General features: G+C 46.9%; 1 protein-coding gene and 1 non-coding gene across 2 annotated transcripts; both read left to right on the forward strand.

Annotated features, from left to right (window-relative positions):
* The first annotated feature begins 25 nt into the window (after positions 1 to 25).
* CCDC87 (coiled-coil domain containing 87) lies at positions 26 to 2,891 on the forward strand. Its single transcript, XM_045558395.1, has one exon. The coding sequence runs from the start codon at positions 49 to 51 to the stop codon at positions 2,629 to 2,631; it is 2,583 nt and encodes an 860-aa protein (XP_045414351.1). The 5' UTR covers positions 26 to 48; the 3' UTR covers positions 2,632 to 2,891.
* Positions 2,892 to 4,275: 1,384 nt separating this feature from the next.
* On the forward strand, positions 4,276 to 4,337 carry LOC123643095. Its single transcript, XR_006736660.1, has one exon. It is a non-coding gene; the product is annotated as a U7 small nuclear RNA (small nuclear RNA).
* Positions 4,338 to 15,150: the final 10,813 nt, after the last annotated feature.

Genomic DNA, 15,150 nt, shown 5'->3' on the forward strand with positions numbered 1-15,150 from the left:
CATTTGGCGTCCTCGGCTGCAACAGCGGCGGCCGCAGCCTGCACTAACATGGAGCGGGAGAAGCCCGAGTCTGAACTCCAGCGGTTTTACCAGCGGTTGCTGCGTCCGCTGTCGCTCTTTCCCCCAAGGGCGACGCCCCCAGCGCCTCAGAAGCGCCGCCCGCAGGAGGGCCGGGTTCTGCAGACCTTCCCTCTCGCGAAGCTGAAGGTAGCGCCGCTGTGCCACCAGGTGTCCAAGCTGCTGGCCGGCAGCGGGCTGGCAGCACGGGTGACTACCGAGGCCCGACGCCGTCTCATCCAGGTCATCCTGGACGAGCTAAAGTGCAGCTGGCGGGAGCCTCCCGCCGAACTTAGTCTGAGCTACAGGAACAACGTGAGGCTGCGGAAGAGGCTGGAGTCCCACGTGCTGCTCAGCAGTGAGCAGCTCTTCTTACGCTACCTGCACCTGCTGGTGACCATGTCGACCCCCTCTCCGGTCTTCACTGAGTCAGCCACCCTCACCCGGTTGACCGCCAGCCTCGCCAGGGACTGCACACTTTTCCTCACCAGTCCCGACGTCTACCGTTGCCTCCTCGCCGACTTCCTGGCCTTGCTGAAGGTAGAGCAGGTCCGCGCTGGCGTGGACAAGCTGCGTCCCGTCTGCCCCACTGGGGTTTTCAAGCTGTGCCCAATCCCCTGGCCTCACAGCACTGGCTTCGCCCATGTGCCATGCTCTAGCCTCAACTTGAACTACCTCATTCAACTCAGCCGCCCGCCAGAGTTTCTCAGCGAGCCCACACTGGATCCAGTGAAGGAATTGAAGTCCATCCCTCAGCTGAAGAGGAGAAAGCCTCTCCGCTGGCTGCCCTCCCTAGGAAAGAAGAGAGAAATCGACATTACTGCATCACAGATTGTGTCACCGCCCAGCTTCTCAGTGACTCCCACCAGCGGGGCTTCCCTTTTCCCCACTTCACCTCTCAACTCCCAGCTCCGGAGAGGCCAGTCCATGCCCTCTCTGCATGAGGGCTGGAAGCTGGCAGACGAGTTGGGCCTTCCTCCACTCCCACGTCGTCCCTTAACCCCTCTGGTCTTGGCTGCAGAGAGCAAACCAGAGCTGGCTGGGGACACTGTGGCTAAGGATCTGAAGCAGTTGATGAAAATCATGAAATTGAAGTGGATGCAATACCCACCACTGGACTCATGTCTGCCCCCTCTCCTAGGGGTTGTGACCCACCGCCCAGCTGCAGGGCATCGCATGGAGGAGCTGCAGAGGATGCTGAAGAACCTCCAGGAGGATGAAGCCTCTGGAAAGTGGGACCTCCAACCCCCCAAATCCCCTCCACTTCAACCACAGCCATGGACCATTACTTTGAAGCTAAGAAATGAGATTGTGGTCCGGGCAGCTGCTGTACGGGTCTCTGATAGAAACTTACTGGATTCTTTCCATGTTGAGGGGGCCAGAGTCCTGTACAACCACCTGGCTGATGAACTGGACCCCAAAGTCATTGAAGAAATGGATATTGATCTGTTTATTGGCAGTAATATCAGGGAGGTCTACAAGGAGTTGATGAGCCGTGTCTCTACTAACCACTTCCATTTTGACCAGGGGCCCCTGGTTGAGAATGCAGCAAATAAAGACTGGTCGGCCTTCCTGTCCTCAGCCTTTCTACGTCAAGAAAAACAGTCTCGAATCATCAACCCTGAGCTGGCTGGTCTTTACTCCCAGAGAGCAGATGCTTTACAGTGCAGCCCTGAGACGGTGCCCTCCCTCACATTACCCCAAGCTGGCAAAAGCTGGGAGAAGTGGTCAAACAAGACCTCATGGATGACCTGGAGGAAAACTGCCTTATCTGTGGACGACTACTTCAAGTACCTTGCCAACCATGAGACAGATTTCCTCCATGTCATTTTCCAAATGTATGAAGAAGAAGTTCCTGTGGAGATAGTGGCCCCTGTCAAAGATTCCCTAGAGATTCAGCACCCTCCCCCCTTGCTAGAATATGAAGAGCCAGACTTTGTGCCAGGAGAGTGGGACTGGAACACGGTGCTGGAGCACAGGCTAGGAGCTGGGAAGACCAATCTGGGAGAACCCCACGAAATCCTGAGCTTACAGAAGCGTCTGGAACGACTGTGGTCTATGCTTGAGGTCCCTGACAAGGACCGGCTGGACATGGCCATCAAGTATAGCTCCAATGCCCGTCTGAGACAACTGCCCTCGTTGGTGAGTGCCTGGGAGCAGGCTCTGAAGCCCATTCAGCTGCGGGAGACATTGCTGGGGAGGCTGGAGTGGTTTGAGCGACAAGCCTCCAACCCCAATCGTTTCTTCCAAAAGACTTACTGGAGCCTGAGTCAGCCCCTGGAGGAGAATCATGTCCGAAGCCGTCTCCACAGGAAGCTCAATCTAGTAGAATCTTCTTTGGCTTCCCTGCTGGAAGAGATTGAGTTAATTTTTGGTGAGCCAGTGATCTTCAAAGGGCGGCGCTACCTGGATAAAATGAAGCATGACAAAGTGGAGATGCTCTACTGGCTGCAACAACAGCGGCGAGTTCACCACTTGCTCCGGGCCCAGAAGGCTTCCCGCCATTCAGCCCTGCTCCGGAGGCTCAGCAGCCAGTCTTTAGTAGCTCCTGGGAATACTCCCATTACACTTTGACCAGCCTGAGTGCCTTCAGATTCCTCCCTCACTCCCAACCCCCCCGGAGCCCACCCAGACCTCTTGACTACTTCAGAAGAAGAAATATGGTGTCTATATCTGGAAGTACAGGGTTCGGGAACATTGTCCTCCGAACTATGAAGGGACTAAGATTAAAACTTTGTTTTAACAGTGAAAGTTCTCATAAAAGAATCCCCAAGCCCAGTATTCCCATTTAGGTCAAGACTTGCATAATACAAGCAAAATCTCATATATCAAAAGAACTGTGACGTTGGAGTTCATTGTAATGGGAAAGGTCAGACAGAGGCAAACCATGGTCTTTGGAACAACTCAGTTTAGCATTCCTGTCACATTCCATTAAATTGGCTGACGAGAGCCCTAGGTCAAGAGGCTCTATGGCATCATGCTAAAGAGCTAGGGCTCCAGAGTTAGCAGGTGTGGGTTTAAATCCCGGCCGTGTAACCTTGGGCCAGTTACCTAACTTCTCTGCACCTGTATCATCATATGTCAGATGAAGGGGTTCGAAGGGGTTTGGTCCAGGTTTTTACCTCTTCCAGTGCTAGCACACTGTTGGTACGGCTAAAATTAATTAAAATTTTACCAGTTAACAAGATATGTACTGAAAAGTAAGTCTCCTGCCCATACCTATCTCCAATATCTCAGTTCCCCTTCCTGGGGTTAATAACTGTTACCAGCTTCTTGTATATCTTTCTATTTAGCAAACATTTATTGAGCACCTACTAGACATTAGCTGTTTGGTCTATATCAGTGAACAAAACAAAGATTCCCTACCCTTTGTAGAGTTTGCATTCTACTGTGGGAAAACAGGCAATAACCACAAACATAGTACCTAAGCACAGTGAATAATAGAATGTTAGAAGGTGATGAGTACTGGGGAAAAAAGAAAGGGTAATATCAGATAAGGGAAAAGAGAGGATAAAGAATGTAATTTTCATTAGAGGGGTCAGTGTAGGCCTCTTGGAGAAGGTAAAGATGTGAGTAAAGGCTTTAAGGAGATGAAGAAGTGAGCCCTGTGGACACCTGGGGAACTTTCCTGACGGCCACTGTGAAGCCCTGGGCAGGCAGGTGCCTGGTAATCCGGGAGCAGCAAGGTGGCCGATGTGGGTCGAGTGAAGGGAGGGGGAAAGATGAGCAAGGGAGGGGTCATGACAAGGTGCCAAGGAGCAAGTTAGATTATGGAAGGCCTCGTAGGCTGTTGTGGGAACTATTTCAGAGATAGTTTATGCATATACGAGCATACTGGTATATATTATCTATTCATACATCTATAACTACACCAATGGTAGCACACTCTACCCCTATTTTGGCCTCGTCACCTAACATGCTTAGGGCTCATTCCATATCAGTACACATACAGCTGCCTTATTCTTTTTCACAGCTCTATTGTATCCCACTTTGTGTTTTTATATTTTATTTAACTAGTTCTTTGTTATTGGACATTTACAAACAAAAACAATGCTCTAAAAATCATCTTTTTCATCTATTTAGCATGTGCAACTATATCTATGGTTTAAGTTCCTTGAGGTAGAATTACATCTGAGTATAAGGGTTTGTAATTTTGATAGATATTTCCATTGCCCTCCACAAACGTTGTAACAGTTTGCATTCTCATCAACATTGCATGAGTGGTACAGTTCTTTTAGAATTTGTCTAGCAGGTTTTCTGGTCCTCACTGGAAGACCCAATTAAAAAAAAACACTGTATGAGTGTACCTCTTCCACCACTCCCACCTATATGGTATGTTATCAAATTTTAAAATCTTTGTCTATTTAGTAGGTGAAAAATGGTAACTCATTTGAGTTGTGTTCTCATTTCTCTCTCTCTTTTTTTTTTTTTTTTTTTTTGACACAGAGTCTCGCTCTTTTGCCCTGGCTACAGTGCTGTGGCATCAGCCTAGCTCACAGCAACCTCAAACTCCTGGGCTTAAGCAATCCTTCTGCCTCGGCCTCCCGAGTAGCTGGGACTACAGGCATGTGCCACCATGCCATGTGCCACCAGCTAACTTTTTTTCTATATATATTTTTAGCTGTCCAAATCATTTCTTTCTATTTTTAGTAGAGACAGGGTCTCGCTCTTGCTCAGGCTGGTCTCGAACTCCTGACCTCGAGCGATCTTCCTGCCTTAGCCTCCCAGAGTGCTAGGATTATAGGCGTGAGCCACCTCGCCCGGCCTCATTTCTCTTATGCATGAAGCTGCATCTTTCATATATTGAAAAATTATTTGTGTTTCCTTTGCTGTAAAATATCCACACCCCTTGTCCACTTTTTAATTGGTTTTTCACTGTTTTATTAAATATTTTGATTTGTCAGAGCTCTTTATATATTCAGGAAACTTAGTTAACACATTAGTAGTTAACACTAAGTACTTACCTTGTGCAGAACACTTTCCCTTCATGATTTCTTAGGCTCCTCGCAGCCACCTTGTGAAGGATCTCCATGTCACAGGTGAACAGATGAAGGCTCAAAAAGGTATTAATAAAAATAACTTACCCAGGGTCATAAAGACAGTAAATGGGAGAGCCAGGACCCAAGCCAGGTCTTTCTGACCCTGAAGCCTACATGTGTCTTCTTGGTGTACTAATTCTGTGAGATATCATAAGCGAACTCTTAGACATACTCTGCCTTACCTGCCTACATAGGTAACATGAGAGCTTCAGGAGAGGACCCCTGGCCCAAAAAATCTCCGCTCACCATTTAATGATACATAAACTTACTGTCCATCTCAAACTCCCATCATAGTACTCTTTAGAATGTAGGAACATAACCAGCATCTTGGTCAGGGATGAGGAGTTGGGAGGGGGACAGCAGGGGTACTCTGTTGCCCAGGCTGGAGTGCAATGGTGCAGTCATGGCTTACTGCAGCCTCAAACTCATGGGCTCAAGTGACCCTCCTGACTCAGCCTCCTGGGTAGCTGGGACTACAGATGCGTGCCACTGTACCTGGCTAATATTTAAATTTTTTTGGTTGAGACAGGGTCTCTTTATATTGACCAGGCTGGTCTCGACCTCCTGGCCTCAAGCAATCCTCCTACCTTGGCCTCCCAAAATGTTTGGATTACGGGCGTGAGCCACCATGCCTGGCCTAAAGTCTTTTAATTTTTAAAATTTATGCAAAATTTGAATTCTACTCAGTGACATGTCCACATTTGTTTTAATATGAAAATGATGCTTGAGATTACTTACCTTTGAGTTAACTGGCCCTGCAGGCAGGTTGCCATATTTAGCATCTGTATTGTGGCTCCTTGTCTCTCCTGGCTACTGCTCACACTGCTGCATTCTGCAGCAGTTACACAAAACCCAGGTGAGAAGCGCTACAGCAGGGGTTGGCAAAGTTTTCTGTAAAGGACAAGAAGGTAAATATTTTAGGCTTTGTGGGCGATATGGGAACTCTAGCAAGACTCAACTTTGCTTTCGTTATGTGAAAGCAATTGTAGACAACACAGAAGCAAACAGGCAGGGCTGTGTTTCAGTTCTCTAAAGTACTGAGGATTTTTCTGGAAGTTTCAGGTTTTTCCTACCCTAGATCCAAAGGCCATCAGACAAATACTTCAGATCTGGGCTGGGATGATTTGCAACAGCTGTTCTGCCCAGGCCCATAAAAGCCGAATATCTTCTCTATTTGCTGCTACTGCATTAAATGGACAACTCATTTCTTTGCATATTTAAAAATATATTTATTTATTCACTTAAATTAACACAAATCCCATTATGTTAACAGAAATAGTATATTTTTATGAAAAATAACTGTTTCCAAAACAAAACAAAAAAACATACAGAGAAGAGTGATCGTTTTACTCTTTTGCAAATCTCTTTAAGGTCATTTCTGCTTCTGTATGCAATCCACTGCAACATCACCACCACGTAACCTCTGGATAACACTCGACACTCAGGACAGAGGGCGGGTAAGAAGGCAAAAGATGTCTTCGTGGTATTATGAAAATAGTTTTGACCCCATGAAACCCCAGAAAGGGTCTGGGGGACCCTATCTGCATTTTTTTTTTTTTTGAGACAGAGTCTCACTCTGTTGCCCGGGCTAGAGTCCCATGGCGTCAGCCTAGCTCACAGCAACCTCAAACTCCTGGGCTCAAGCAATCTTCCTGCCTCAGCCTCCCGAATAGCTGGGACTACAGGCATGTGCCACCATGCCCTGCTAAGTTTTTCCTATATATTTTTAGTTGTCCAGCTAATTTCTTTCTATTTTTTAGTAGAAATGGGGATCTCACTCTTGCTCAGGCTGGTCTTGAACTCCAGACACCTCAAGTGATCCTCCCACCTCGGCCTCCCAGAGTGCTGATTACAGGTGTGAGCCACGGCTGCCCGGCCCTATTTGCATTTTTTTTTAAGAAGAGGAAGGGGCAGAGATGGAAGCAAAGGCAGAAGTGAGGGCAGTGGTGGGGGCAGTGGGACACGCTAGGTCAGAGGCTGGCAGTTGCTGGGGCAGGGGCAGTAAGAAGATGGGTTGACTAGAAGTGCTTGTTCACTTGTAAAATGTCAAGGGCAAGGCCAGAGGTAAAACTACAAATAACAGATAATTCTGCAAATTGGTCATCTATTAACAGCTACTAGATGAGCAGATTGGCTTTTGGTGATCTGGCTGCTCTGGGAAGCTGGGGCATGCAGAGCTGAAGCCAAGTGCCAAAGGGCACACGCCACTGGGGGTGGGTGGGAGGGGTTTGGGAGTAGGTGGAGCACACTGGAGACCAGGAGTTTCTGACTCCACCAAGCCGCTAAGCAGACAGGCCCCACCCCTCTTGGCCTCAGGAATATCTATGTTTGGGCCACCTTTACCTTGTACTATCATTTTCCTTAAATTGATCATTTAAACTTATTTTAAAAGGCAATTTTAATCATATTAATTAATATCTATATAGTGATTATTAAATGTCAGGCCCTGTTCTAAACACTTTACATGAAGTAATTCATCTAATCCTTATGGCAATACAATGAGGTAGGTACTATTATTGTTTCAAGGTCCAGATGAAGAAACTGGTTATGTAACTTGCCCAGGTCACTCAAGTAGGAATGTGGCAATCTAGATTCTGATCCAAGTGGTCCAGCTCCAGGTCTATCCTCTTAACCACTATATTGTTTCTTTCTTTTTAGAGAAGAGTTCTCACCTTGTCGCCCAGGCCTCCCACCCCTAGCAGGTTTTAAATCACAACACTTCATCCGACCAAACATCCAAATAACAACTTGTCAGCTGGTGAAGGCAGAGATTTAAATGGGTTCCCTTGGAGGAGTCGTGAAGACCTGAGCCTCTCTACTTTTAGACCTGAAGGCCTAAGAGACCATCTGAGATGACCTTTGTAAATTGAAAGATAATTCCCGTGAAGTGTTTAGCAACGGTACGAAGTAAGCGCTGGCTGTGCCTTGCTGTTCTCATTGTTGAAAGACTCCTCTGAGTTATGCAAAGGTAGGTGAGTCCAAGGTCATTCTGGGATTAGGGCGTAACAAGAACCTTTTGGAACTCCCTCAACTGCTATAGTCTGAGATCTTGGCACACAAAGCAATGAGGATGTGGATCAATTTATGTGTGAAGCCCTGGGGCCTTTGGGGGTTGGGGTGGGGAAGGTCAGCAGCCTAATCCTGGACCTAATGATTCAGCAGGAAGACCTGGAGGTGGACCAGAGCTGCCCATCCAAATTTGAGGGACGGCCCCTGAGATAAATTCACTCCAGAAAAAAAGTGTGGACTCAAGACCTGGGGTCCAGCATCTCCATCCTTCCACATACCCATCTGCCCACTCGCCCATCCATCTGTCCAGCCATCCATTTATCCATCCGTCCATTCATTCAACAGATGCTAAGGAAAGCCAACTAAGGAGCAGGCAAGGCCATTTTTTGACCCTTGTTGGCCAAAGTCCCTCAAGCTTTTGTGGGGGTCCCAATCTAATCACATCTGATCAAATGCACCTGTGTCTCACATTAAGTACTATGTTGCTGTAATATTTTTTGTAATTATTTTATAGTTTTGCTTTTGAAATTATCTGACTTTACATTAACTCATTTAAACGATTAGCTGTGATTTTTAATGCATTCATGTTGCATCCTCCAGGTAGTCTTGGATTGAGAAGTTCTGACCTACGAGGCCTTCTCAGTTGTACCAAAATCTTTATAAATTTAAAGTAAAGTCAAAATTCAATAATAAAGAAAATAAAATGAGTTTATTATAGAGACATTTAATTAAATACACAGAAATTTCTTTTTTTTTAAATTTCGGGGTCAATAGTTTTTTTTTTCCAGTCTCCCACATTTTCACAGCCCCTGGAAAGCTCAGAGGCCTCTGGTGATGGAGAAAGTGGTCCTGAGGGGCAGTGGTGCCCCCCACTGGGGCAGAAGCAGAGGAGACTAAGATGGTCAAGGCCCTGCTCTAGGAAATTTACAGTGCAGCAGGGAGTCAGCAAAACAGCGACAGGGTGTGAGAAGTGCTGCAAGATATAAAGTGGCCTGAGATGGGGGCTCCTTTAGAAGAGGTGATTCTCTACCACCTAGCCTGGCGCTGGGCAGCTGAGAAGGAACCCGACCCCTACCGGGCAGAGCAACCTCTGCAGACAGAGGAACAGCCCATGCCAAGGCCCTGAGAAAGGAAAGCGCTGATCTGGTGGACGGACGGGGGGTCACTGTGGCAGGGGCACAGTGAGGGGCGGGGAGAGAGGCATCGGATGAGCTCAGGCGGGAAGGCAGGGAGCAGATCACACCCAGCCTCAGAGGCCACGTGCGGAGTGTGGATTTTATTCCAAGTGCAGGGTGTGCCGTGAGCTGTCATGGGTTGGGCTCCCCAGGAAGCAGACTCTGAGATGGATTAGGAGGCAGGAGGTCTGTTGGGGGCCGGGGGCGCACAGGATCAAAAGGGAAGGAGGCAAGACTGGGCGGGCAGCAGAGCTGCCATGTAGTCTCGGTGGACGCCTCCCCGGGGCCTGCAGCCAGCGGTGCGGCTGGGATGACCCTTCAGATTTGTCATTTGATGCAGCTGCCTGGGGAAGGGGGCGTCACTCTTCAGCCCAGGCGATCCCTCTAGGGGTGGCAGATCCCGCTAGGGCAACACTCCCAGGAGGTGGACACCAAGGTTGCTCGAGCTGCCGCGTGGAGAGTAGATTACTGGCGGCAGGAGTGGGTTCAGCCCGGCAAGCAACGGTGGTGGCTTGGCCGTGCGCAGCGCTCGTGGGAACGCAGAACGGCGGCCGGATTGGGCGACACTGGGAGGTGGAATCCAGAGCACGTGGAGACGGGTTAGATGCAGGGCAGGAGGGCAAGGGACAAGTCAGGGTCACCTCCAGGTCTCCGGGCCGAACAACTAGGGGAATGGTGACACCACATGCTGGGATGGGAGATTCTCGAGGTGGGGTGGGATGAAAGCAATATGCAGCTTTGGATCAGTTTGAGATCTAGGAGTGGATGTCAAGTAGGCGGCGAGAAGCGCAGGGGCCAGATCTGTCTTACTTTTCAGCTGCGTGTATGGAATGCAAATTAGGCTAATTTTCATCCTGTGATGCCGGTCTCTTCTTCGGCCCTGCCTCCCTGGCCCAGTGGTTATGCTTCGGGGGGAGGTAGCTGCGTGGGAGGTGAGAGTGCACAAAGGGGCCCCCAACTTCTTCCAGGGCTCCTGACCGTCCGGAACGAGCTGAACCTCAACAGCACCACCGTGTGTCAAGGAGAAGTCATTACAGCAGGGGACCCCCCCACCCCACCCCCCACCCCCCCCCCCCGCCACCGGCTCCAGGTTCTGCGCGTGGTGCGGAAAGAGGAGACAGCCACCAGCACCCTCAGAAACCAGGCCGACCCCTCTCTGCTCTCTCGAACTAAATAAATCACGGCGGATTCTGGAAAATTTACACGCTGAAGGGAGAGGAGCAGCTTCTAAACAAAGATGTAGCTAGATGATGGAGTTTAAAGTCTTATTTAAGAAAAATAAAAGGGTGTCATACCTGTGCCATAAAGGAGGCTGTTGGCATAATATAATAATGTTAACAGCTACTATTCAAGTAAGCATGCATGAGGGGCTGGCGCTGCATCTGCATGATCTCCTGTGGTCTACACACATGCCTACAGGAAACCAAGGCTCACAGAGGTGAGAAGATGTGTTCAGGTCGTAACAGATGGTGGTGGAGTCAGGAACCCAGTCGGCCTACCAGTGGATTCCAGCTGCACCAAATCCCACATGCCCTTTTACCAACGAATGTTTGACAATGCGCTTTTAACATCCCCCATGTCTAGTTTACGTACACAGTCAATATTTGTTAAATGACCGAAATGAAATTATAGATTATATCCTACCTACCCACATAATTTTCAAAATCATGGAAAAATATAATGAAAGTAATTTGGCTAAAGAAATCTGTATTTCCACATGGCTGGTCAGGATCACACTAGAAAACATAATGAAATGATCATTGTGGGACTGCTCTTAAATACAGACTCATACAGGCATGTTGCCTTCAAAGACATGATCTTCTGAAATGGTGAATTAACTTTTGTAAAGATCTGAACTCATACAGGGAAAATTCTTCCCTTGATTTACACTTTACTAGCATTTCTGGAAAATTCAGTATATACTAAAAGTGTGCACACAGTATTACATTTACATATGCAAGGGAGTTAGGGTTCTCAGCTCAGATAACTATACGTGGTGTCCCACTGATGTAAATAACCAGTGGGACATTAGAGGGTCGTGTAGGACATGGAACAATTCCTTGTTATGCAGGACTGTCCCAAACATTGAAGGACGTCTAGGATCCCAGGCCTCTGTCTACTACAGATCAGAGAGCCCATCTATGTGACAACTGAAAATGCCCCTAAAAATTTCCAAATCCAAATTTCCAAGAACAGTGGATCTCCTTTAAAGACCTTGAGAGTATGTTAAAGCACAGCTGCCTGGCCAGGCAGGGTGGCTCTCACCTATAATCCCAGCACTTTGGGAGGATGAGTTGGGAGGGTTGCCTGAGTCCAGGAACCAGCCTGGGCAACACAGTAAGATCCCATCTCTACAAAAAAGAAAAAAAAATAGCCAGGCATGGTGGTGTGCACCTATAGTCCCACCTACTCTGGAGGCTGAGGCAGGAGGATCACTTTAGCCCAGGAGTTCAAGCTTACAGTGAGCTATGATCGTGGTACTGCACTCTAGCATGGGTAACAGTGCGAGACCCTGCCTCTAGAAACAAAAGCAAAAAGTGCTACAAACTTTTTTTGTTTTTTGGCTCCCCACTGGGGAATTGAACCCCGGTTTCCCATGAGTGCCACAAACTTTGCACACCTATGTTCTAATAGAAAATAAATTAAAAATAAACTTCACCCCCATGTAAGAATCTCATGCTCTGAGCTTGCTGGGCACTCCACCTGCCTTGCAAAAATTGATGTATGACAGCATAGTTTTCAAACGTAAGTGTCCATAAGATTCACCAGCATATTCCAAGTTTCTTCCCTAGACTTCCTGAAGCAGAAGCCAGGACTATGCATTGTCAACTACCCCTCAGTGACTGGGTAGCTGATCCACTGAGTGTGCTTGGAGGAACAGCGCTCTATTTATCCTCTGGCTTCCGATGGCATTCTTCCAATGGCATTTTTCCAATGGCATTCTTCCAATGGCATGCCTCCATGTACCCTGGGGATCTGCAGATCTGGAGAGGCCAATTTGAGAAGCAGAGTCTTTGTAAAAAAAATTTTTACAGATGAGGTCTTGCTATGTTGCCCAGGCTGGTCTTGAGTTCTTGGTCCCAGCCTCCTGAGTAGCTGGTATTACAGGCAGGAGCCATGAGAAGCAGAATCTTTATGAATATTAGAACTGGATTCAAACTCTGTTTCCATCATTCACTATTTCTGCCAACTTGGGCAAGTCATTGAATCTCTTTGCTTTCGTTTCCTCATCTGTATCATAACTATCTTACAGGGCTGTGTGGTGTTACATGGGCCACTATACGTACAGGCTGAGGACACTGAGTGCCTAGCCAGTGAACATTAAACGTTAGCCGTTATTGCTGCTGTGAATATTCCTTTGTGCTGGACACGCTTCTGGGGAAAGCCTGTGGCAGACAGGTGCTAAGGTGGCCCCCACCTCCTGATAGTCACACGCTGAGTAAGGCCCTCCACTTGATCACGGGCAGGACTGCGGCTTGCTCCTAATCAATAGGATAGAGCAGAGGTAACTGATATATGTGATTACATGTAGGTGAGACGGTAACAACCTCTCTTTCCCTTCCTGGCTTTGCAGAATCAAGAGGCTGGGATGGGAAGGACCACATGCCAAGGAACAGGCGGCAGCTGACAGCCAACAAGTAACTGAGGCCCGCAGTCCGGCAGCCTATGGGGAACTGAACGCTGTCAACACTGCTGAGCCTCAGAGGGGACCGCAGCCCTGGCCAACACCTTGAGTGCTGCTTTGCAGAGGACCCAGTTGAGCCATGCCCACGCTCCTGACCCACTGAAACTAATGTAATAAATATGTGTTGTTTTGAGCCACTAATTTTGTGGTGATGTTTCATGTAAGAGATAATTAGTACACCGGCCCTCACCTTCTCCAGCCCTTTGCTCCTGCAGGTCTGCCCTCTTTCTCCTGAATCATCGTGCCTCTGTTCCTATTCCCACCAACGCGCCAACGCGACAACGTGCCAACCCATAAACGTGCTCTAGTGTCTCCATCTTAAAAACACTCCACCCACACCCCTCCAGTTGTCACTTCGTTTCTCCACCCACCTCCATGGCACAACTTTCTGAAATCCTTGTCTCCTGTCATTGTCCACACTTCTCACTTTCTCTCCTCAATCCAACGCTTTTTTAAAATTAAACTTTTTATGTTTAATTCCTATGGATACATAATAGTTGTATATACTTATAGGGTACATGTGATGTTTTCATACAGACATACAATGTGTATTAATCACATCAGGGTAACTGGAGTATCCATAACCTTGAGCATTTATCACTTCTTTGTGTTGGGAACATTCCAGTTCCACTCTTTTAGTTATTTTATTTTATTTATTTTTTTGAGACAGAGTCTCACTCTCTTGCCGTGGCATCATCGTAGCTCACAGAAACCTCAAACTCCTGGGCTCAAGCGATCCTCCTGCCTCAGCCTCCCAGGTAGCTGGGACTACAGGCACATGCCACCATGCCCAGCTAATTTTTTCTATTTTTAGTTGTTTAGCTAATTTCTTTCTATTTTTAGTAGAGATGGGTTCTCACTCTTGCTCAGGCTGGTCTCGAACTCCTGAGCTCAAGCAATCCTCCCGCCTCGGCCTCCCAGAGTGCTAGGATTACAGGCATGAGCCACCGCACCCGGCCTCTTTTAGTTGTTTTAAAGTATACTCTAACTTGGTGATTATAGTCACTTTGTTGTGCTATCAAATATTGTTCATTCTATTTAATTATCTGAATATTTTAACACATATTAACCATCCCTATTTTATCCCCCCTCCCTGCTCCCCTTCCCAGCCACTGGTAACCGTTATTCTACTCTCTGTCTCCATGAGATCAATTGTTTTAATACTTAGCTTCCACATATGAGTGAGAACATGAGAGAGTTGTCTTTCTGTGCTTGGCTTATTTCACTTAACATAGCATTCCCCAGTTCCATCCATGTTGTTGCAAATGGCAGAATTTCAGTCTTTTATGGCTATGTAATATTCCATTGTGTGTATGTGTATATACCACAATTTCTGTATCCATTTATCCACTGATGGATATGTAGATTGATTCCAAATCTTGGCTATTGTGAATAGTGCTACAATAAATATGGGAGTGCAGATATCTTTTTGATATACTGATTTCCTTTCTTTTGGATATATACCTAGCAGTGGGATTGCTGGGTCATATAGTAGTTCTATTTTCAGTTGTTTTAGGAACCTCCACAGTGATTGCACTAATTTGCATTCCCACCAGCAGTGTAGAAGTGTTCCCCTTTCTCCACATCCACACCAACATCCATTATTGCCTGTCTTTTTGATAAAAGTCATTTTAACTGGGGTGAAATGATATCTCATTGTAGTTTTTTTATTTATTTTTATTTTTTTAAAGCCAGTCAAATTTAGCAGCAGGGCAGGGGAGTTGTACACCAACTTTAGTGAGACTAATGTTAATGTTTTGATTATCCATTACCATCAAACCAACTCCACTGTAGTTTTGATTTGTATTTCTCTGATGACTAATGATGTCGATCATTTTTTCATATACCTGTTGGCCATCTGTAGATCTTCTTTTGAGCAATGTTTATTCGGATCTTTTGACCATTTTTAATTGGATTCTTTGATTTTTTTCTTACTGAGTTGTAGCTCTTTATACATTCTTGTTATTAATCCCTTGTTAGATGGGTAGTTTGCAAATATTTTCTTACATTCTTTGGGTTGTCTTTTCTTTTTGTTGATTGTTTCCTTTGATGTGCAGAAGCTTTTAGCTTCACATGATCCCATTTGTCCAATTTTGCTCTGGTTGCCTGTGCTTTGGGGACCTTACTCAAGAAGTCTTTGCCCAGACCAATGTCCTGAAGCATTTCCCCAATGTTTTCTTTTAGT

Source organism: Lemur catta, chromosome 7 (genome assembly GCF_020740605.2).
Source record: "Lemur catta isolate mLemCat1 chromosome 7, mLemCat1.pri, whole genome shotgun sequence".
Lineage (NCBI taxonomy): Eukaryota > Metazoa > Chordata > Mammalia > Primates > Lemuridae > Lemur > Lemur catta.